At 45.2% G+C, this 24,308-nt stretch overlaps 1 protein-coding gene across 1 annotated transcript in view; it reads right to left on the bottom strand.

Annotated features, from left to right (window-relative positions):
- LOC311041235 (uncharacterized protein) overlaps positions 1-24,308 on the bottom strand; it is a 254,350-nt gene that overhangs the window by 101,937 nt on the left and 128,105 nt on the right. The window contains exons 10-18 of the mRNA XM_084086139.1: positions 17,559-17,781; positions 15,141-15,309; positions 14,713-14,866; positions 14,217-14,352; positions 12,011-12,079; positions 11,602-11,708; positions 10,790-10,982; positions 10,505-10,575; positions 10,140-10,395 (exon numbers count right to left, since the gene is read on the bottom strand). Of these exons, the coding sequence (XP_083942265.1) occupies positions 10,147-10,395; positions 10,505-10,575; positions 10,790-10,982; positions 11,602-11,708; positions 12,011-12,079; positions 14,217-14,352; positions 14,713-14,866; positions 15,141-15,309; positions 17,559-17,781 (1,371 nt within the window). The 3' untranslated portion in view covers positions 10,140-10,146. The remainder of the gene's footprint in view (positions 1-10,139; positions 10,396-10,504; positions 10,576-10,789; positions 10,983-11,601; positions 11,709-12,010; positions 12,080-14,216; positions 14,353-14,712; positions 14,867-15,140; positions 15,310-17,558; positions 17,782-24,308) is intronic.

Genomic DNA, 24,308 nt, shown 5'->3' on the forward strand with positions numbered 1-24,308 from the left:
CCACTGTCTCGGAAGGTCCAAAAATAGCTTCACAGCACACCAAGCCGAAATATGTACAGATGTGCCACTTCAAAACTTCACATGTCCTGCCATCGCCAAGACAGTACATTTTCAGGGGATTCCCAGGGCAATAAGAGGGACAAAGAAGGGCATGTAAAATGATGAATTATTTTGATGATCACTGCTTTTATGATGCTAATTAATTTGAGCAACTCTTCAAATCACCTTTCGCCTCATAATGAGTCTGACACCTTCTCAACACACATTCTTTTGTTCTCATGCATATGGGTGTCTGTTGAAGGGAAAAACGGGGGGGTTTAGTGACAACTTCTTTTCAGGGGCAAAACAGTGCAATTTTAAGGGCAGAACAGGGAGGAAAACATGCCTTTTCAGGCCACTTTCAGGGAAAGAACAGTAACGTGTGAAGTTTTGAAGTGGCACATCTGTAGATCCTTTCTTTGCCTGTGTGTACAGTCCAGACACTTTGGCACGAGTGTCACCCCGCATTCCCTTCTTGTCTTGCGCCAACACTTTTAGAGTCTCGAGAAGTACTGAGTAGGATGAGATAACTCGTGAGATGGCATTGGTCCGAACGCACCACCGAGTAGGACATAGCCCCAACATATTGCACACCACCTCTTCTGTTCCAAAAAGAGACTGAAACAAAGCTTTGCGTTTGGATGATTCTCGGATAACAACCGAAACTCCTTGAACAAAGTTTAATGCATCAGCGATTAGTCTCACTTCCCTCGCGACCTCCTGCAGAATAAGGTCCAATGCATGGTTACTGCAATGTATATATAAGGACCCTGGGCACTCTATTTTGAGTTTCGCTTGGACACCATTGATTCGCCCAGACATGTTAGCTGCACCGTCAAAACAACATCCTTGCACACGTTCAAAAGGCAAATTAAAACGTAGAAAGATGTCTTTGATCAATGAAAACAGTGTATCTGCTGTCGAGTCAGGTGCACTGTAGAATCCGAGAAACATGTTGTAAGGGGGTCATGCCTATGTTCCCTCAGCCCTATGTTCCCTCAGCCCTATGTTCCCTCAATCCCTAACAATTTTATTTTATCCAAATTAGTCCCTATGTTCCCTCAGCCCTATGTTCCCTCAACCCTATGTTCCCTCATCCCAAATTAGACCCTATGTTCCCTCAGCCCTATGTTCCCTCAGCCCTATGTTCCCTCATCCCAAATTAGACCCTATCTTCCCCTGCCTCCGGGGGACACCCGGCTCTCCAGGCGGTCCCGTGGACCCACTCTTAAGCACCCCTCAGCGGGCGTTAAGTGAAGTGACAGACCGCGGCCCAAGCACCGCGGGGACCTGGTGGTACAAACCAGAATAGTCGCCCCTGGGACTATTCTGAACTTAGCGCGTCGGGCCCGGCTCACCGGCCGGTCCCGCGTACCCACGCTTAAGCACCCCTCGGCGGGCAATAAGTCGGGGGGGGGGGGTCCCGCGGCCTACAGACCGCAGGTACTTGGTGGTACAAGCGGTGCCGCAATAGTTATCACGCCCATTAGCAGGGTCTTGTTTCCTCGCTGAAGATTGTCTTCTTCCCTCTATGGTCTGAGCTGATTTCATTTCTCTTGGCTATGGTTTCGCTAGGTAGCTGGTAGGGACAGTGGGAATCTCGTTCAATTAACTCGGGCACAGCCACTGCTGAGTTGCGGGACAACCGCGGCGCCGGGCACAACCCACATAGATATGTAGCTGCTCGCAGGTTCATGTCAAGTTCGCCCGCCCCCAACCCCATCAAGGTAACTTGCCTTGTGGGTCTACAATCGTGAACTTTGGTTTACTCAACTCCTGCGTGCGCCACCTATGTTGTCTACACCCATATCAGTTACTGTCCCGGCGTGGTCACTTGGCAGTGACTGCACGCCCAACTCAGACTAGTCTGCAGCACCCTTTAAGACAAGCATATGCTACTGGCAGGATCAACCAGGTAGGCCTCCTGTTCCGCCACGGAGACACCTGGGCGCGCACCGTGGGGTTGCCGGTCCGCGGAGACCGCCAAGGCCCCCCGTGAGAGGGGCGGCGGGAGCTCCCGCCGGCGTGCACTGCGACAGTCACCACATCTTCCTTTGCCCCCTAGCCAGGTCGACGGCATGTTACGGGGGATCGGCGCCCGTGGTACGCAGCTGTTTGGTCGGTCGCCGGAGTACGCGACGCAAGCAGGGTTTGAGAAACGGAGTCTCCGGAGCGCGCCTTTGAGGGGACCTCGGGCGGTCCGTGGCAGGACATCTAGGGCAGACGGGGCGTCTCGGTCTCGCTAGGCCGGGGTGGGCCGCGGAGGAGTGCGGAGGAAGCCGGGGCCTCTCTGCACGTGGTCCCTCCGCGCCTGGTCGGCAGCGTCTGCCGAGCAACCAGAGGTGCACCAGAGGTGCACTAGAGGTGCCAGCGAGGCCCTTGCAAGAGGCGGGCTACGATTGCCAATCGGTTAGAATCAATTGTGGGTTCCACGGCCCTTGCAGGCGGCGTGGTTCCCGGAACACAGTGCTTTGACTAGAGTGGCCACCGTGGCCAACGGCGGGCCCTGCATTCGGGCAGGCCTGCCATCCGTCCCGAGCATCCGCACGCCGGATCAACATATCCGGTCTGGGAAAAGTTGCCGATTGTACCGGGAGAGAATTTCAAAAGAGGGGGCCATGGTGGACCCCAGAACCTCCATCGCCGCTCGGCCCACCCGGGCCGCCCCAGACGGAGCCTCGCGTCGGGCATCGCCACGGCCAAGCTCCACAGGTACGTTCTAGAGCGAGTGGGCGTCCCGACCGGGAGACTTTTTCACAGGAGGGAGGCAGGGATGAGCGGGACTCCTCTGGGCCACGGGGAGGGGACAGGGAGGTACGACGCGGAGACCCAGGGCAAGCCCCAGACGAGGCTCCGTCGCCCTAGCTATCCTATGGCACCAGTCGGCCCTTGTCCGTAGCTTCCCCCTCTCCACCAGGGGAGAGCCACGGAGCCCAGGGCGACCTGAGGCTGCAACACTTCAGGCTGCAACCTCCAGGATCCATGGCCCTGTGAGGCACGGGGACGCCCCCGAATATGGTGCACCATGTCCGGCCATGGTCCCTAGCTACCCTATGGCACAAGTGGCCACTTTCCCCCCCATGCGAAATTTCACGCATGGGAGAGGCCGCGAGCCCTAAAGCTCCTGAGCCTTCCGGAGCTTTTTTCAGGTTTTTCGGCCGCCGTTTGCCCGGGCAGCCACCCAGGGGCCCGGGGGGGGGAACCGACGCGTGCGCACCCCCGGCCCGGATCCAACGAGCCCTCCGTCGGCCCCGGGCGACCCACGGACCGGGAGGTACCGGCCGTTTTAGCCCGAAAAAGCCCAGATCGACAAGCCGATTTAAAAAAAAAATTTAGGCCGGGGGTCCTCCAGGGGGTCCCCGGGGACCTCTGGAGCCATGCGGACACTTAGAAAAAAAATCATTTTTTTTCAAAGAACCATGATTTTGGGGGTCTTTGCCACCCCGTCGCTACCCCAGGAAGGTGCCTCTTCCTGGGCATGATCCCTAGCTATCCTATGGCACGAGTCGGCCCTTCTCCCTGGCTTCCCCCTTCCAGCAGGGGAGAGGCCAGGAGCCCTGGGCCTCCCGGCAGACTGCCGGGTTCACACTCGGTTGCTCTACCCCCGGGAGCCACCGTCCCTGGGCGCGGAGGTGGGCCGGGGACCCCTGGGGGGGACCATGGACCTGGGAGGGCGCCGCCTTGTGGACACGGCCGGTATTGCGCCCCGCGGCCACCACAGGCCTATCCAGGCTTGTGGATCTGCTCTTTTTCCACGGCAGGACTTTGTCCCTTTTCCAGACCCACGACCGGGGAACCCCGGGGGTCCCCTCCGGCCGCCCTTACCCGCCTTGGGAGCCACCGTCCCTGGGCATGGAGGTGGACCGGGGACCCCCGGGGGTCCCTGGCTCCATGTGGACACTTAGCCCCATCGCTTCCCCCAGGAAGGTGCCTCTTCCTGGGCATGGTCCCTACCTATCCGATGGCACCAGTCGGCCCTTCTCCCTGGCTTCCCCCTTCACACAGGGGAAGGGCCAGGGAGCCCAGTGCCTCCCGGCACAGTGCCGGGTTCACACGCGCCCGCTCTACCCGCCCCGGGAGACACCGTCCCGGGCACTGAGGTGGTCCATGGACCCCTGAGGGACCATGGACCGGGGACGGCACCACCTGTGGTCTCCGGTGGTATTGCGCCCCACGACAGCAGGCTTTTACAGGCTTTTACAAGCTTGTGGATCTGCTCTTTTTCCACCCTTTTTGAGCCCGGATTTCGGCTTTCGGACCCGCGGGGCGTCGTAGCCGCGCCACGTAACCTTAAATTGTACGTGTTGAAAGCATATGTTCTGGGGGTACGCATACGTGTAAATTATGTCACAAGGAAAACTTCACCATGATGACCATGACCATGACTGACCATGATGCTGACCATGCTACTGACCATGATACTGACCATGATGCTGACCATGATGCTTGGGCAACATGATTGGCCAAACTTAATTGCTTTGACCTGGTCAGCTAAGACACATTAAACTATATGTATTGTTTCTCTCATCAATTCAAATTATTATATTGATAATTTCTCATCAATTCAAATTCAAACAGCTGTGAAACCTATAACAGCTGCAAAGAATTACTGATCATTGCAGTGAACTATTTAACTATTGAACTTTTATCATAGCTAATAAAGTAAAATATTAATAATAATAATAATAATACATGTCTATACTAATATAGAGCTTTTGTAGATATCCAAAACAACTATATTACCAAAAAAACGAGTTTAAAGGTATAATAAGCCATGTAAAACTTAGCTTATTATAAAAAATAAAAAATTAATTAAAGGGGGATTTAAATGAGTAAAAAAAGTTCTGATATACAGACATGAACATTATACAGTCAATTGAATACGGGTTGGACATATATGGCGGGGGGTCCTCCCCCAGAAACTTTTTAACACAGTAGATACTGTATTAAAAAGGGAGTTTGATACTTTTATCAGTCATAGGAAAATGATGGGTAAATTATTTTATTTTATCCATTTCAACCTAAACTTATAGAAATCGTTTTGATGACTGAAGCAAATAACCACTCCTGATATTTACATAATACTGACATGATACTGACCATGATACTGACCATGATACTGACATAATACTGACCATGATACTGGCCATGATACTGACATGATACTGACATGATACTGACCATGATACTGACCATGATACTGACATAATACTGACCATGATACTGGCCATGATACTGACATGATACTGACATGATACTGACCATAATACTGACCATGATACTGACATGATACTGACATGATACTGACACGATACTGACAGACAGACAGACAGACAAGACAGACAAGACAAAACAAAACATTATAATATTACATGGGCTGATGGAACATAAGGCTGAAGGAACATACAGTAGGGCTGAGGGAACATAGGGTCTATTTTGGGATGAGGGAACATAGGGCTGAGGGAACATAGGGACTGTTTTGGGATGAGGGAACATAGGGCTGAGGGAACATAAGGCTGAGGGAACATAGGGCTGAGGGAACATAGGGCTGAGGGAACATAGGGTTGAGGGAACTTGAGTACGCTCCCCCTTTTTTAAGCCCTTAACAAAAACATTGAAAAGTATAGTTTTGTTTTGTTCCATTTTTGCTTTGGTAATGGGGAGAGGGAGAGAGAGACCCCCTCTTTAAACAAAGAGTGAATTTGGATGTCAAAGGAAATGGCCAGTCTCCTGCTGGGTCTTTGTCTGGCAGAGGAACGGTAAATCACTGATTTCCAAAGTATATAGACGAATTTCACAGTAAACATTTTCAACTGTAAATTTCCAATGACGTACAAAAACACCAGCAAACTGCGGGTTCACTGAGCAACTGTAAATGCCCAAAAATGCCCATTAATGCCTCTTTTCTTGCAGTGAATGTAACTCTTACTCTACTAATGTGGTTCCTGTTTCTGTGGTAAGGCATATATTGGCCAAACAGAAATATGGCTAAAAGTGAGGATATCTGAACACAAAACTGCTAAATGCACGGGCAATATTGAATATGCCATTGCTGAACAACACTACCTTGAGGCAAATGGTTCACCCTCATCTCTGTGCTTTGTAGGGGTTGAACAGGTTACTGCCCCTAGAGGGGGTAACCTCCCCAAATTGTTATATTATCTCAGAGGGAAATGCTCTGGATTTATCAACTCAACACCATGCAACCACAGGCCTTAAACGATGATTTCTCCTACAAACCCTTCTTATAAACAAGTAATGTGTACTGTTACTCTTATCTCCAATATCCTGTGGGTTTTGAAACACAAAGACACCTACTGGACATGTACAATGTTATTTGAAGTATCTGAGGTCACTATGCATTTGTGTCTGATGTGTGTATTTTTGAGTCCCTGATGTGGTCATTCTGTGTTCTTTTAGATCATTTCAACCATGATGTACTCTGTGATGTCTAAAAAAGAAATATTGTGTCTGTGATATTTTCTGGATCTGTGATTTTTCTGCTTCACAACAATATGTTGTGATATGGTGCATTTTATTGATTATATTATGTGTATTATATTGTATGCCATGTTGATGACTTGAATAGTCCTCATGGACCCTCTTGTGTTATGCTCTTAGACCAGATGTCTGACTGTGCTTGTACTGTTATTCATTTGCAAACCTAATAAAGTATTCAATCAATCAATTCAACTGATTGTCAAGCAAGGACCGCCCCCCCTACACAGGTGGGGATGATAATGTATACACATTATCATCCCCACCTGTGTAGGGGGGGGCGGTAAAAAGAGGGGCCTACACCTTCACTTTTTTTTCATCTGAGGAAGGCTGAGGTCGAAACGTGTTAGTGTTCTCAATAAATAAGAAGAATGTGAAAATATACTTGGACAATACAAAAAATAAACAACTAGTGTTTAACACATTTATTATAACAGGTATAGGTTTATAACAGGTAATTCAACATATAGATAGCACATGTGTCAACAAACTTTACAATAATTCAATATATTCTACAATATTGTATTTGTAGAATGGAATATGGCTATGACATGGGGTATTGTGCACATGTGTCACATCAACATGCAAGTTCAATACCGTCTCTGAACCAAATGGTGACGAGACGTTACAAACATAACCGGAACAAACTGTACTGCAATATTAAGTGTGAAACAACTAGGTGGATTTGTGCATTGCCGAGTGAATAACAGTCTTGTGTCCATTGTTTTTGAGTTTTTGAGTCCCTATAGCTGGTTGTCAGTGCACCGTGCTCTGCAGAAGCTACATTTTAAATGTGTTCTTCTAAATAATGTCTATTGTTCTTCTAACCAATTGTTCAATACAGATGTCATGTCACAGACTTTACTTGTCTTGTATTTCAAGATGTTATTTCCAGGGGTGCACATAACTGGTGCGCAGGTGCGCATGCGCACCCAAAATAAAAAATGCGCACCACATCAGGCAACGCGAGGCGCTTTTGCGCACCAACAGCTGGGACAAGAATTTCCAAGCTTTTATTTTTTAGCAAAACTAAAAAATAAAAGCCTGGAGATCGAGGCTAGGAATTTACTTCCTGAAGCCACACTCACACAATCACTCTAAAGCACCCGTCGGCCCCATGTACAGCCATTAGGCGGAGGGGTAGAGATATGACTCGCGTCGCCTCGACATTGCCTGCTGATGGCTGCGGCATTGCCGCAGCCATCAGCGGCTGTTAGAGGCACTCGTCACCGATGATGAACGCACCGTAATGGTGCAAAATATGCCGTGAACGTCCCAATCTGGCGGATAAAATCAGCGCTGCAGCACAGGGCACCAACCTTGTAGGCTTTATCTAACAGCGTGAGAAAAAAAACGGCGAAAATCGGCGGAGTTTAGAAGCAGATCGTCCTTTTTTTCTCGCCCCCCCCCCCCCCCCCCCCCCCCCGTTGACAAAACTGTCCGGTGGGCACCGTGCTGAACCCCCCCCCCCCGTTGACAAAACTGTCCGGGCTGAACCCCCCCCCCCCGTTGACAAAACGGGACGGGCTGAACCCCCCCCCCCCCGTTGACAAAACGGGACGGGCGCCATGCGCACCAAGTCACATGTCCAGGTGCTCTTCTGCGTACCAGACCTAAAAAGTTATGTGCACCCCTGGTTATTTCATTGTTCTAGTTTTCATGGTTCTATGTTCATGTCTTCCCCAGCTGTATCCATAGGCTGTATCTCATTTGTAATCAGCCCTCATGTGTATATTAGCCCTGTTCCCCAAGCAGGCTTGTGGGGCTATTGTTTGGTGTTGCAGCATGTCAATTTGTTTGTGATGTCTGTTCTTTTAAACTGTATTAAAACACCCAACCATGGATTTTGAACATTACCTGCCTGGCTCAACACTCCAGTATGTGAAAATTAATTTCACAACCTGTTGGGGGAAAGCTTATCCGTTGCTTATTCCCTTTAACTCAGTTCAACTAAAGGGTGGCATAGTGTGTTACAATTACATTCAAGAAATAGATTTAATCTAAGATCTATGAAATACAATGTATCAGATTACCCTATACATCATGTTCTCTTGCAAAAATACAAAAGCTTAAGATAATTAATACGAAAATAAAGTGATGGTAGGCCCATGTACTGCAATGTTCTCTCCACTATTTCACATGTTACAACGTCACCGTTTTTCTCTCCTCCAAGCTTGCACACCAAGCTACCAGATCCGTGATTATATCTCTGTATATCTCTGTGCACCCAGTGTCCAGTGGTGTAAAGTAACTAAGTATATTTACTCAAGTACTGTACTTAAGTACAATTTTTAGGTAATTTTACTTTACTGGAGTATTTCCAATTGACTATACTTTTACTTCTACTCCACTACATCTCAGAGTAAATATTGTACAATTATTTGAAAACTTTAGTTACTAGTTACTTTGCAAACATAAAGTAGTACATTATGAAACATACATCAACCACTTTAGCCCTATTTTTTACCTAGGCTATTTGAAAATAGCCGATCTACAAGCTCACAATGTGTCGCATTGCGACGCGTTGTGAGCTTGAAGATCTGCTATTTTCAAACATTTTATTACTTTTACTTTTGGTACTTTAAGTATATTTTGATACCAATACTTTTGTACTTTTACTCAAGTAACATTTTGAACACATGCCTTTTACTTGTAACAGAGTATTTTTTTATATTGTGGTATTGGTACTTTTACATAAGTAAAATATCTGAGTACTCCTTCCACCACGGCTAAGCTGCAGTGCTGCACTAGTCTCGTCATGTAGGAAATGTGATATGAATCAATTATGAATCAAATACAGTACGTTATGATGCCATATATATTTTCAATCAAAGATCGACACCATACCCTACACACTAACTGGCCACCTCCTCCACCACCACCCCAGGTTCTGAACCTGCCTCCACTCTATTCTCACCACCCACTCACCCCTTCACCCAAAATACACCCGACCTCCATAACCTCTGGCATGGAATCCTCCACCTGCATCCATCAAGAATCAGAAAGGTTTGTCACTAACTTATATAAGTACATCCGTATACATCGATGAAAACTAGAACATGAAGTACATCCGCTTATTTCTCTATCATAGATACGTAAGCAAATGTCAGACTCGATAAAAATACATCTATATGATAGTCTTGACCCAAGGCTAGGTAATCTCAAACCTCCCCTTCCCTTCCAAAATCCTCAAACGCCAGCTAAAAGCTCACCTGGACAAATAATTTCAATCCGGCTTCCGGATCGAAATGAAACTGCTCTCATAAAGGTCACCAACGACATTCTCCTGTCTGCCGATTCCGGCTTCCTCTCCATTCTCATCCTCATCGACCTCAGTGCCATAAACCACTATATCCTCATCACCCGCCTTTGGTCTTCCCTTGGTTTAACCTGCACTGCCCTTTTCTGGGCTACAATTCATCTCTGCCAATAACTGTAACTCCTCTGCATGCATGTGAGGTGTGCACACGTGCATGTGCTGTGTGAACATGCGCGTGAATGCACACGCACGCATGCACACACACACACACACACACACACACACACACACACACACACACACACACACACACACACACACACACACACACACACACACACACACACACTTTAGTTTTGATGATCACAGAGATAAGACAGGCCTTGCACTGTGACACACAGGACCAGTGGCATCACTCCTGCATCACTTTCTCTCTCTGCTAACAGCCCTCCAGCCTCTTTCTTGAGGTTCACATTGGATGTGATGAGCAGCTGTTGCACCCAGTCGAAAGCCTTCTCATCCTGTAGGGGGAGCGGCAGGGACTCCAGGGGAAGAGGAGAGCAGCTTTTCTGCTGATCCTTTAGATCTAGCATGATCAACTGTGGGAAGGATATGACAGACCAAGCAAAAAGGCAGACAAAGAGATCAGTCAGTATCGTCCACAAAATTAGATACGGAGGAGAGACAAACAGACCATAATAGACTGACCAAGTCATTGAAGGCCTTCAGAACATCAGTACTGCACTCGCTCAAGAGGATCAGTGCTTCATCAGGTAACCCTACAAAAATACACAATACAGAACTTAGATTACATTATGCAGAAGTTTAAAAAACATATAGACACAGAATGATGTGCATCAAAGCAGCTATAGTCAGCTGCTTTCAACAGGGCCTTACGCTCATAGAGTAAGAACTGTGTGAGTTCTCAAACAATCTCCTCTCCTACTAAAAGGTTTGTGTGAGTCATATCTTCCTGTCTATGAGGCACCCTACCTTCCATGGCTCTGACCAGTAGATGAACAGCAGTCAGAGGTCCACCTGAAGTGCCATCACTGTGACTGTCTGGGCCAGATCTGATCAGGTAGGGTCTGAGCAGGTCCAAAACGGCACTTGCAGAGCTGTCGTAAGAGACTGACACATTTTGTTCAGTCTCCACTGTTACATCACCTGCGCACCACTCCTTCAACTGAAAGAAAGACAAAGAGATAGACAGATTAACAGAGAGACAGTCACAACAACAGGTGGATTCATCTCTCAAGAACAGATTCAGAGCAGCGCTACTGCATCTGTCGGGAGGGCCGTTCAGAACGTGTGAAAATTGCCCTACAAGTGGGCGTGCCTTCAGATCAGGAAGCACAGATTTACATCTGTGCGTTCGCTTCCCACTGGAAACAAACCCAAACTCATTTAACAATAGCGTCCTCGGAGCCGACAGAACCATGGAAAATTAGTAACATTTTAACTTGTTCTTCCATCATAGAAACAAGTGGGCTTATAACCAAAACGATCCATGTTCCGTGGGAGAAATGGTATTAGTGTTCCGTGGAGAAATGTTGTTAGCGGGAATGAAAACATAGGCGCACCACTGGAGGAGGAGGGCTGAGGGCCAACCAAACGGGTGTATTTCCTGTGGCCACGCTCTATTTATGCGCTACCCCCAGAGTCAAATGCAACGGTAAAACACTGCAGAGGGCGCTGTTTTTCCCTTTTCTTTGACAATGGGTTCCCAGATTGTAGGTGGATTGACAGATGTGGATGGTAATATAGAGAGCTTGTAGTCATAAAAGTGTTGCTGTGTCACTCACAGTGTTCTCTACATCCGAGAGAGCATCTCTGTCCTTCATCACTTCACAGAACCTCTGGAACAGAGCAGGACGAGTCGACAGGGGAAGCTCTTGTAACTCTGTTGTATCTACAGAGTGAGATTAAAAGATGACATAATGCATTTAACTTTAACATCATCTGATATCCTCTGCAGCAAAGGAAATAAAATGTCAAAATGTCATTTCAAATGATAGAGATACATAAAATTAAATGTTGCAGTTCATTCCTAAAGGGAAGTATTTAAACTACAAAATAATTGAATGACTACAATAGTGTCTCTTCTGAAAATCTGGATTAATTTGACCATAATTCCCACAAGATGACTGCCAACAGTGAGTGAGTGAGTGAGTGAGTGAGTGAGTGAGTGAGTGAGTGAGATGAGTCACTTACCAAGCACCAGTCCTTCCTCCTCAAAGTTAAAGGAATATGACTCAATGCCTCCATCAGCACTATACCAATCTGGGAACCCATTCGGCAAAACAAAAGAATTAACAAAAAAAGAGAGATCAGTATCATACAGGCATATAGCTCTGAGAAAAATACACGCATACCCACATAAACACACATGCGCACAGCAACATACAAACACACAACAGGCACACAGAAGCATGGACGCACATACAGAGACATTCACAGTCACACATGCACAGAAACATTATCTTACACATGTCTGCAATTGGCTGAGAGATAACCAGTATAACACTTTGTGAAATGCCACCAATGGCAGTGATAGCCATCAGTGCCATCTGATATAGGGGCCCCCCGCATTTAGGGCCCTCTGGGGTCCCCTGCACTTGAGATGTCAGAATAGTTGCACTTGTTGGTCACATTGTGACCTATTGACAAATGAAACATATTCCATATATACATACAGTATATACAGTACCAGGCCTAAATAAGTGATTCTGACTCTGACATGCACGTATGCAAGCAAACACACTCACACACACACACACACACACACACACACACACACACACACACACACACACACACACACACACACACACACACACACACACACACACACACAAATACACACACACACACACACACACACACACACACACACACACACACACACACACACACACACACACACACACACACATGCGCGCGCGCATACACACACACACACACACACACACACACACACACACACACACACACACACACACACACACACACACACACACAAACACACAAGTGCACGCGCGCACACACACACACACACACACACACACACACACACACACACACACACACACACACACACACACACACACACACACACACACACACACACACACACATTTTAATACTTTTATTTGGATCTACAAAATACAGTAGCATACAAGATCCAAACATTTTTTGAAGAGGGTTTCAAATGAAGGCATGGCCAGACACTTTATGCAATATAAAACACAGTAGGATAATAACATGCATGCAGAGCAGTGATTATAATTTTGCACCAGGCAACAATATATATCAGAGAATGTTAGTCGACTCAAGGATAGACAAAGCACCGCCTCTTCCAGATAGAGAGGCTGCCGATCACTGCATAGACTGAGCAGTACTTGGCCAGTCTTTTTGCAGCGACCTTCTGCAGTCCTCCAAGTTGCAGTCCACGTAGCGCGAGTCTGTGGACATGCCCCAGACTTCCGAACACAAGCACAATGAACTGGCAGTTATATCCAAGTGACTTGATGCACTCTACCAAAGGCTGATATTTCATGAGTTTGGATGTGAAGCAAATGTCCATATACAGATCAAAAGAACAGCCTACTTCCACCTCCCTATCTGTAAAGAGCGTAGTCTCTGGATAGTATGCGGGTGGATCAAGGCCAAGTGATTGTTGCCAGGGCGCGTCGTCTAATGGGGCATGATTTATTTCTTTACATTTGGCAGAGTAATACTCCTGCACAACTTCCACATTATTGACAGCGGGTGGGGGGTCTGGATATGTGCTCTTGTTTAGGATAATCTCAATTGCTTTTGATTTCCTATGTTGCCACAAATATGCCAGTTTATCTCTGCCCACCTGTCTCGGCGGAAAGTTGGACTAAACAATGGGAACTTTTTCAATACTCGCAGAGTATACTTCAGCAAGGGCAGCCCGAATGGTCTTCCATCCTTGTGGTGACTAGTAAAAGTCCCGATTTTAAAGTATAATCCATTAAGAATGCCGATCAGTTTAATCCATTTTGCTGGTGTTTCGCCAGAAAAGGCAAAGCTACGTCTGTCCTCGGGGCGTTTAGTGTCCAGTGATTTTCGAAAGCTTCTTTCCTCATTTTGGAATAGCATCCACTCGTCTGATGACAGTGGTCGAAGGTAGTTTGCAAAATCTGGTCTGGTGCATTCCCTCCCCGCTGGATGTTTTGGCGTAGGATCATACACACACCACCTCTGTTGATAGATTCTACCGGTCGGTAAAGCTGCTTTAAAAGCCAGCTTTATCACCGCAATGAGACACATTGCAAACAGTAATCCGGTAGCCTTCATATTTAAACACACACACACACACACACACACACACACACACACACACACACACACACACATACACACACACACACACACACACACACACACTAACCAAAGACACCATTATGCTGGATTTTTAGTTCCTCAAGGCTGTAGGCGATTACAGTGCCAGGAGGGATGGAATAATTTGTGTTCCACTGAACAATGCCGTCAACACAGTCCCCTTCCTTGAACACCTGAGGACACACCTGCATGGTCACAAACACCACCATCGTGAACTGAAATGAACATACACATGCACACATACCGTATCCAACATCCACTACACTCACGCTTTATTCTTTATTAGGATCCCCATTAGCTTCCACAAAGCATGGTCGCTATAGTCTTCCTGGGGTCCACTCAAAATGAATACAATAAAAACAGACAATATTTAAAATTATGCTAGGTAACTAAAGCAAAAAAGGCAAAACAGACAAAATATAGTTACCAGTAAAATAAGGGAAGTCGCTCTGCATATACAAAAGAGACAGCAATAACCAATAAAATCAATTCATGTTTAAGTAACTTTTTTTAAAAGTAAATCTACTTGTGTGTTTAACGCTCACCGGCACACTGCTTGGACGGAATTCCATATTCCCTTTAAAGCTGCGCTTTTCAGTGATTTTACAGGTACTGGTGGTGATAATTCTCTCTGTCAGCAAGGCCAGAACATCTCCCTTCTTCAGCCGCCGGACCTGACAATGTTGCATGTCCACCTTCCTGGCACAGAGAAGACGACGGGATGTGAGACAAGGTTGTATTTGTCAGAATATGTCAGAATGTACGTTAGCATTAATGTGTGTGTGTGTGTGTGTGTGTGTGTGTGTGTGTGCGTGCGTGCGTGCGTGCGTGCGTGCGTGCGTGTGCGTGTGTGTGTGTACTCTCACGCACGCACGCACGCACACATTAACGCACACACACAAGTACACAAGCACACACACAGAATATACAGAATATCACATCAAAGCAAAATGATTCAAATTGTTTAACCAACCTGTCTTTGAAGTCACAATGCAGCTTCTTTAAATCCACTTTCTCTTTCTTGAGCTGGCCGAGATTGTAGGTGGTGTGCTTATGCATGTTGCCACCGATTACAATTGCGCTCATGTTTCCTTTCGTGACAATATCCCCCTCGTAGTAAACAAAGTCTGTCTCAGAGATAGCTGATGGGATAATGGATGTTAGCAAATACCAAGTGTGTGCAGTGGTGGAAAAAGTACTAACATTTATTACTTAAAGGTAGGGTAAGTGATAGTTTTGGGTTAAAACAAAAAGTATTTTGTCAAAAGGTTAAAGCACTATATTCTGATAGTAATCGTTGCTATAGAGTGTTTGTTCAGTAACAGGAGTCTCCCCGTCTCTCCAGCTCTTTAATAAACAGAAAATACATTTTCCGGTAGGTGTCAAAAATCTCAGGCATTCAGAAAGTACCCATTTTTAAGCTTCATTTTTATAGTGTTCCAGTTCCAATGTTGTCTGCTCATTTCTTAGTGTCATCACTTCCAATTCCACTTGTTTAATCTATATCCTGATTGAGTTCTCTATCCTGATTGGATAAAATTGGAAATTAAACTGAAACGAAAATGCATTTTCTGTTTTATAAAGAGCTGGAGAGACAAGGAGACTCCTTTTACTGAACAAACACTCTATAGCAATGAGTTCTATCAGAATATAGAGCTATTTAACACTTATTTTAACCAAAGAAAATCACTTACCCTACCTTTAAGTAAAAGTATCAAAACTGCAATATAGAAATACTCTGTTACAAGTAAAAGTCCGGAATTCAAAATGTACTTGAGTAAAAGTACACAATTATTGGCATCAAAATGTACTTAAAGTACCAAAAGTAAAAGTACTCAGAAAATGGGCTATTTTCAGATGGCCGAAATGTATATAGGGCTGAAGTGGTTCATGCATGTTTAGTAATATTGATCAAAATCTGCAAAGAAACTAGTAACTAAAGCTGTCAAATAATTGTAGTGGAGTAAAAGTACAACATTTGCCTCTGAGACGTAATGGAGTAGAAGTAAAAGTATTGAAATGGGAAATACTCCAGTAAAGTAAAAAATCCTCAAAAGCGTACTTAAGTACAGTACTTGAGTACATGTACTTAGTTACTTTACACCACTGAGTGTGTGCAATGCATGGTTGCTTGTGTCTGATTGAGTGACGACATAGACAGGGGTGCATATAACTTTTTAGGTCTGGTACGCAGAAGAGCACCTGGACATGTGACTTGGTGCGCATGGCGCCCGTCCCGTTTTGTCAACGGGGGGGGGGGGCGGGGGGGGTTCAGCCCGGACAGTTTTGTCAACGGGGGGGGGGGCGAGAAAAAAAGGACGCTCTGCTTCTAAATTCCCTGTGCTGCTGCGCTGATTTTATCCGCCAGATTGGGACGTTCACGGCATACTTTGCACCATTACGGTGCGTTCATCATCGGTGACGAGTGCCTCTAACAGCCGCTGCTGGCTGCGTGCACGCTGCGAGGCAATGCGAGGCGATGCGAGGCGACGCGAGTCATATCTCTACCCCTGTGCCTAATGGCTGTACATGGGGCCGACGGGTGCTTTAGAGTGATTGTGAGTGTGGCTTCAGGAAGTAAATTCCTAGCCTCGATCTCCAGGCTTTTATTTTTTAGTTTTGCTAAAAAATAAAAGCTTGGAAATTCCTGTCCCAGCTGTTGGTGCGCAAAAGCGCCTCGCGTCGCCTGATGTGGTGCGCATTTTTTATTTTGGGTGCGCATGCGCACCTGCGCACCAGTTATGTGCACCCCTGGACATAGACCCCAAATGAGACCACAAAGGATGGTCACAATTTTTATAAAAAGTATCAACTTTCACATCGTCACCTTGCTAAACTAATGGCCTAAGTAATTTCTTTAAGTTTTTCAGAAAAAACTGATCCAAAACAAAACTATACAATATTTCTTAATCATTTAACCCAAAACCTTTATAACAAATTATGACATTAAAATGAAAATAACACTGTCTGTCAGTTATGTAACATAAGAGATTTAAATAGGATTAAATCTGACTTAGGCCACTTTTTGGCAAATTTCTTTATTGCCAAAAAGATTGCCTATTTTGGCCTAAGTCACACTAGGGTGTTAGGACATTACACTAAAAGGGGAGGGAACAGCATGATCCTTTTCAATTAAGAGATAGGCAACTTTACCAGAGGTGGCCAGTGTCGTGAGGAGCTGACTTAGGAAAAAATATAATTTTCCTCAAAAAAATGACGTAGGCCATTAGTTTAGCAAGGTGACGAGATCGTACATAATCCTAATTTATTTATTATAAACATGAACATGTTCATGAACTATGAACATCAGCTAACCTTAGTTTTCATAACACAGATCTATAGAAGCATTTAAGTACCTTCACATTACAGTACATCTCCGTGTAGGACATACCTGGGCTTAGTGGTGATTTACCCTTCAATATGTCACTGAAGGTGAAGGCGGTTGGGCGGTACTTAGGCCTCTGCCACCATTTTCGACCTTTCTTGACAACCAGTGCCATTGGAACCAGCTTGTCCGAGTCAATAATATAGGAGGCTGGGATGAGACAACCGCCTCTGTCATACCGGTGGATGAAGTAGGCAGTTGTCCTGGAAAAAAATGCAGTAGGTGGGAGCTGTAGATGGAGGGCAGAGAATTAATTGACTAACTCAGCCATAAACATTAATGTTGAGATAATGTGGTACATTGCTAGATAGAAACAGTTGTCACCACAGTTTGTAGAGGGGAAACTGGTTTCTATTTCTTGCGATATTCTTCTTTTCAATTTGACCTATTTGCTGTTTCGATGAAAGAGTTAGTTTGAAGTGCACTCATAGTACTAGGAAACCCCTGTGTGTGTGTGTGTGTGTGTGTGTGTGTGTGTGTGTGTGTGTGTGTGTGTGTGTGTGTGTGTGTGTGTGTGTGTGTGTGTGTGTGTGTGTGTGTGTGTCGAGCTCTCCGAATTCACTTTAATGATCACATCTTCCAAACCAACGACCTGTCTCTTGGATCCAGTCCCAACTAGATTGCTTAAAGAGGTCCTGACCCCGGTTGGTGCATCCCTACTCGATATGATCAATATGTCTCTGGTGACGGGCTACGTACCACAGTCCTTTAAGGTAGCTGTCATCAAACCCCTCCTCAAGAAGCCTACTCTCGACTCAGGCATTTTGGCTAACTATAGACCTATATCGAACCTCCCATTTCTCTCTAAAATCCTTGAGAAAGCAGTCGCCAAGCAGTTATGTGACTTTTTACATAACAACAAGCTATTTGAAGCTTTCCAGTCAGGATTCAGAGCACACCATAGCACTGAGACGGCATTGGTGAAGGTCACAAATGACCTCCTGATTGCATCCGATAATAACCTTCTCTCTGTACTGGTTCTGTTGGACCTTAGTGCTGCATTTGATACTATTGATCACCATATTTTGTTGCAGAGACTTAAGTATCTGGTTGGCATTAAGGGTGCTGCATTCAACTGGTTTGAGTCCTATCTGTCTGACAGATTTCAATTTGTAAACGTTAACGATACACCTTCACTACGCGAAAAGGTTAAATACGGAGTCCCACAAGGCTCTGTACTTGGACCAATACAATTTACTCTATATATGCTTCCTTTAGGTGAGATAATTAGGAAACACTCTATACATTTCCACTGCTATGCAGATGATACACAATTATATCTATCAATGAAGCCAGATGAAACAGATCAACTGGCTAAACTTCAAGCATGTCTTATAGACATCAAGAGTTGGATGACCCGTAATTACCTACTCCTCAACTCGGACAAAACTGAAGTTATTGTACTTGGCCCCAAGCACCTCAGAGATAAATTAGCCGATGATAATTTTACCCTAGATGGTATTACCTTGACCTCCAGGGCCACTGTGAAGAATCTGGGTGTCACGTTTGACCAAGATATGTACTTTCAGTCCCACATAAAACAAATTTCAAGAAATGCCTTTTTTCACCTGCGTAATATTGCAAAAGTTAGGCACATTCTGTCCCAAAATGATGCAGAAAAACTTGTCCACGCATTTGTTACTTCTATGCTGGACTATTGCAACGCTTTACTATCAGGCTGCCCAGGTAAGTCCCTAAATAGCCTGCAGCTTGTCCAGAATGCCACTGCGCGCATACTGACAGGAACCACAAGAAGAGATCATATCACTCCTTCATTGGCCTCTTTGCACTGGCTCCCGGTTAAATACAGAATCGAGTTTAAAGTTCTCCTCCTCACATACAAGGCTCTCAATGGACAGGCACCAGTATATCTCAAAGAACTCATCGAGCCCTATAAACCAGCCAGAACACCACTGCGCCCACAGTATGAAAAAATGCTTACGGCTCCAGGAAACCCCAAAAAAGTTAGAACAGGAGGCAGAGCATTTAAGTTTCAGGCATCTCAGCTATGGAACCATCTCCTAGTCTCAGTCCGCGAAGCAGACACACTCTGTATATTTAAGACTAGACTAAAAACCTTTCTCTATGATAAAGCCTATAGCCGAAGCTATAGACTCAGTCACCCTATAGTTATCCTCTCTCCCCTCCCCTGCCCCCCCCTTCTCCGCTCGTCCTCTCTCTTCTCGTCCTCCCTTTGGTTGTGTGGGTTTGTGTCCCAATGGTACAATGGTACAATCGTAATTAACCCTGTACGGATTCACGCTCTAGTAAGGCCTGCCACTAATTCTACAACCGGGGACCCGCTCCCCGGAGTTTCTTTTATTTCCCACGTCGCAGGTCCATGGACTGTCACTACGGACCCCCAACTGCGGCTCAAGACTGTGACTGCGGACCGGGCCTCTCCATGGAGCACGACCGTGGATTTCTACTACACTACACTATTCCACTATACTATATATACTGTATATTATCTTAACATTCTTATATTATACCATTATATACTACATACACATTATTGCTGTACTATATTGTACTATCATATATATCTTACACTATTATATGTGCTACTATTACTACCTGCACTGTATCTCTTTCTGTCTCTCCTCTGTCTCTATATCTCTTTCTGTCTCTCCTCTGTCTCTCCCTCTCTCTCTCTCTCTCTGTCCTCTTTCCCCCGACACGGTCGAGGCAGAAGGCCGCCACCCTAGAACCTAGGGTCTGCCTGAGGTTTCTTCCAGTTAAGAGGGAGTTTTTCGTTGCCACTGTCGCAAAAATTGCTTGTTCAGGGTGGGATTGTCGGGTCTCTTCTCTACATGTAAAGTGTCTTGAGACAACTTGTTGTGATTTGACACTTTAATAAAATTGAATTGAATTGAATTGAACTACACCACACCACACCACATCAAAATATCTACCGTTTCCATTACACAAAAGTACCCCCGCTCAAATCCACAGGTATGGGTAGCAGACTCCGGTCATTCACACTCATTTGTAATGTAAATTTTTGCCTAACAATGTAATGTAGGTGAGTGGCCAACTGTCCTGTATACAAATGCAAATCACCTGTGCACGTGGCCCCGCTTGGCCTAGCTCAGACCTACCCAGGACTGGGTACTTTTTAGGCACCAGTTTAGTACCACTTACACACCACTCTACCCACTTCATTGTAGTGGAAACCAAGGCACAAGTGGGCGGTGTGGTGTGGAGTAGGGTGAGGCCATGCATATGGAAAGCCGCCTTTATATTCCCATCACCAAAATGACAACATAGTGCGATCCCTCCTCCAGCCCAACAGCTTCATTAACATCGATAAACACCTGAAAATAAAGAAGATTATAATTCCCTTTGTTCCAGCCAGGGGCAGAAAATTACCTATCTTTCATCTATTCCTACCCCCCAGCCACAACCCAGCCAAAATGTCCTTCAAACAAACAAATGCAAATTTGTCTCTAGGAGTCAGAATGTCTGCAGTAGGAATATATTTGACCCAGACATTATTGCAATAACTAGCAGCTGTTTACAAATGTTTACTTATTTTCCAAATTAATTTGACAACACACACACACACACACACACACACACACACACACACACACACACACACACACACACACACACACACACACACACACACACACACACACACACACACACACACACACACACTGTAGTGGAAAAATAATATACTGTCCATGCAGAAGGTGAATGCATATCTTTATGTTTATTAAAGAAGAAGATCAAGCAAGCAGACAGCATCTCAGTCTAGAAAGGCATCTGAGTGCACCTCCCCTGTGCCTGTGTCCTCTGTCAGCGCATCCTCCCAAAGATCCCTATATGTCTCTTATGTCACTTTATATATACAAACAGGACAACAGGACCTGGGGCCTGTTCCTCAAAAGGGAATTAGAGCTTAAGCCTGGCTTTAACACCTATCCTGGCTTCATTTAGCCAGGATTAGGGCTGAATCGGTTCCTCAAAACCTGAATTAGCTTGAAGATTAGTTTAGCCAGTTCACCCTGGCTAAGTTTAGCCATGACCCGATTCCTCAAAAGAGAATTGAAGCAAGCCTACCTTAGTTACCATGACAATTTAGCTGTGAAGTTAGCCTGGTCAGGAGCAGGCTAACAGCCAAGCTTACTTAATCCAGTGCCTTGTTCTTCAAGTTTTTCCACAGTTAATTCAACACATGTGTTTGAATATGGACTCATTTTAATGACCTTGCATTCAAATAAAACGAAATAAATAAAATTAGATATAATCAAATTAATTATATTACTGAAATAGTGTGTGACCATGAATCATAATTGTTTCACAATGACTCATCTGACTGTCACTCAGTTAACACTATAGTTCATATTGTTGTTAGATGTTTGATAATATATAACAGATTTTTTTTTAATATTATAAAAAATGTCTATATATTTATGTCTATATATATATTAAAAATATTAGGAGCATATTTTAAATTATCAATTTCTAGTCAATGGAGAAATTATTTTTTATTTCTTGTCCACCTTTGGAGTTACATCATGATGGCAAGGTAACTACACAACCCAAACCTCTACCAAAGTGGTCTTGCAAATGTGGGGTTATTGCGTGTCCCGCCGCCCCCCCCCCCCGTCCCCCCCCTGTCCCCCGTCCCCCGTCCCCCCGTCCCACGCTCATCCCGTCGCGCCCCCCAGTCGCGGGAAACCCCCCGTCCCGTGCGTCCCGTTGCCGTCCCGTCCCGTCGCGCGCGCGCACACACACACACACACACACACACACACACACACACACACACACACACACACACACACACACACACACACACACACACACACACACACACACACACACACACACACACACTCTGTGTGTGCTTGCAATACTTTGCCACGCTTTCTCCCTGGATCTATTTATTGCGGTCGCGTTTCCTTTCTCGCTTATAATACATTTTATTTCCTTGTATGATTTCATGAGCTGCTGCAATGCTTCTGTTCAGCCACAGAGAGGAACGCCGCTCTGGTTTTGGACTCCATGATTGGTCAAGTTCAAGGATTCTGCTATCAACTTTCATGGTCTTTTATAGAAATACGTGAAGCCTGGCTTCATTATTCTGGCTGGACATAGCCTGGCTTGACAAGGCCTAGCTCGACAAAGTCGCTCCTTTTCAGCCTGGCTTTGCTTCGAGGAACGGAATAAACGAGGCTTATATGGACCCGACTTTGTCAAGTCTGGATTTGGCTTAAGTCCAGGCTTAGTTTATTCACCTTTTGAGGAACAGGCCCCTGGTTCAAAAGGGTTACAGGCCTTCAGGGCAAGGTGTTAACTCACACCCTAGCTTTGGATTCAAGCACAGAGCCTCACATAAGAGAAAAAGATAAATCAGATGGAATAGAATAATGGAATTACATATTAAAACATTTCACACTTGCCATAACACATGCATATGCACATGCACATGCACACGCACGCGCACACGCACGCGCGCACACACACACACACACACACACACACACACACACACACACACACACACACACACACACACACACACACACACACACACACACACACACACTTTACAGAAACCCTTTATGCTTGTGTGAACCTGTGCTGGCATGTGGAATGTAGGAAGGGAGTAAGATCAGTCAGTGGACAAGAGGAGAGAGATGGAGAGAGAGCAACATGAAACTCAGACTTACACTTAACATTTTAACATTTCTGGTGTGTGTGGGGATTTGCCAATGGAAATCCATCATAATAAAACTTTCTGGGTCAATGGGTCACCACTTCCCTGTAACTGCTGCAAACGTCTCAATTTTCCATCTGGTGGATTATTTTACATTTAGGTCAAAATTTGTATTTAAGACGTGAGGTCGGGGGCTCAGAGTGTTCCCACTAATGAAAGTATAGGCTTCAACTCCATAAAACCAAACTCTGGGCTGCGCAGCCTGGGGTGTGCGCGCAACGGCTATAACGATGGATCATGGATTGCGGAAAAACAGGACACAACAAAACATACAGTCATGTGCTTAGATACTAACAAACTTTTTAGCACATGATGCACACTCTACATCCCGACCTTGTATTGAACTGTACTTTCGTGTGCTTTTTTCTGCAAACTTTTTTAAAATAATCAATCAATCACGTAGATTAGCCTACACTCCCCCAAAGCCCGACACTTTATAAAAGACAACATGCTCTATTTACATAGCCGTATGTATTTTTACATTAACTTTACAGGCCTATTAAGCTCTCACATTCAAAAAAGGGGGAGAATAATAATTAAAAAAAAACTGACGGGTTGAAACAAGTGTTTAAATCGCATAAAATGTCACCCTGTGGCCATGTTTATGATGTTTTCTCAATGCAATCTTACGGGAGCGGACGGGGATTGACTGGCCACAGGCTGACATTTTAAGCGATTCAAACGCTTATTTCAACCCGTCAGTTAGATTTTTCTTTGCCGCTAGAGCTTCAAACATCTGAGAGCAGTGCAGAAAACCTTTAATTTTTGGATACGATGTGCGGAAAAGCGTAAGAATCATGCATAGTGGACAATATTCGAAAATGTCCTGCTCAAACAGCAGCGAGCTGCGTGGGACTCCATCTCGGAGCTATACAGCGGAGGGAGAGGTTCCGATTGGAGCTACTTTATTGGATGAATATTCTTTTTAACCTATTTTCTACAATTATGAATTACAAAGACACAAATTAATAAGAATAAACACGAGCAAAAACTTACCCTGATTCAGTCAATCGGCAACTCAA

This window comes from Gymnoscopelus microlampas (genome assembly GCF_963454915.1).
Source record: "Gymnoscopelus microlampas genome assembly, contig: SCAFFOLD_31, whole genome shotgun sequence".
In the NCBI taxonomy this organism is placed as follows: Eukaryota; Metazoa; Chordata; class Actinopteri; order Myctophiformes; family Myctophidae; genus Gymnoscopelus; species Gymnoscopelus microlampas.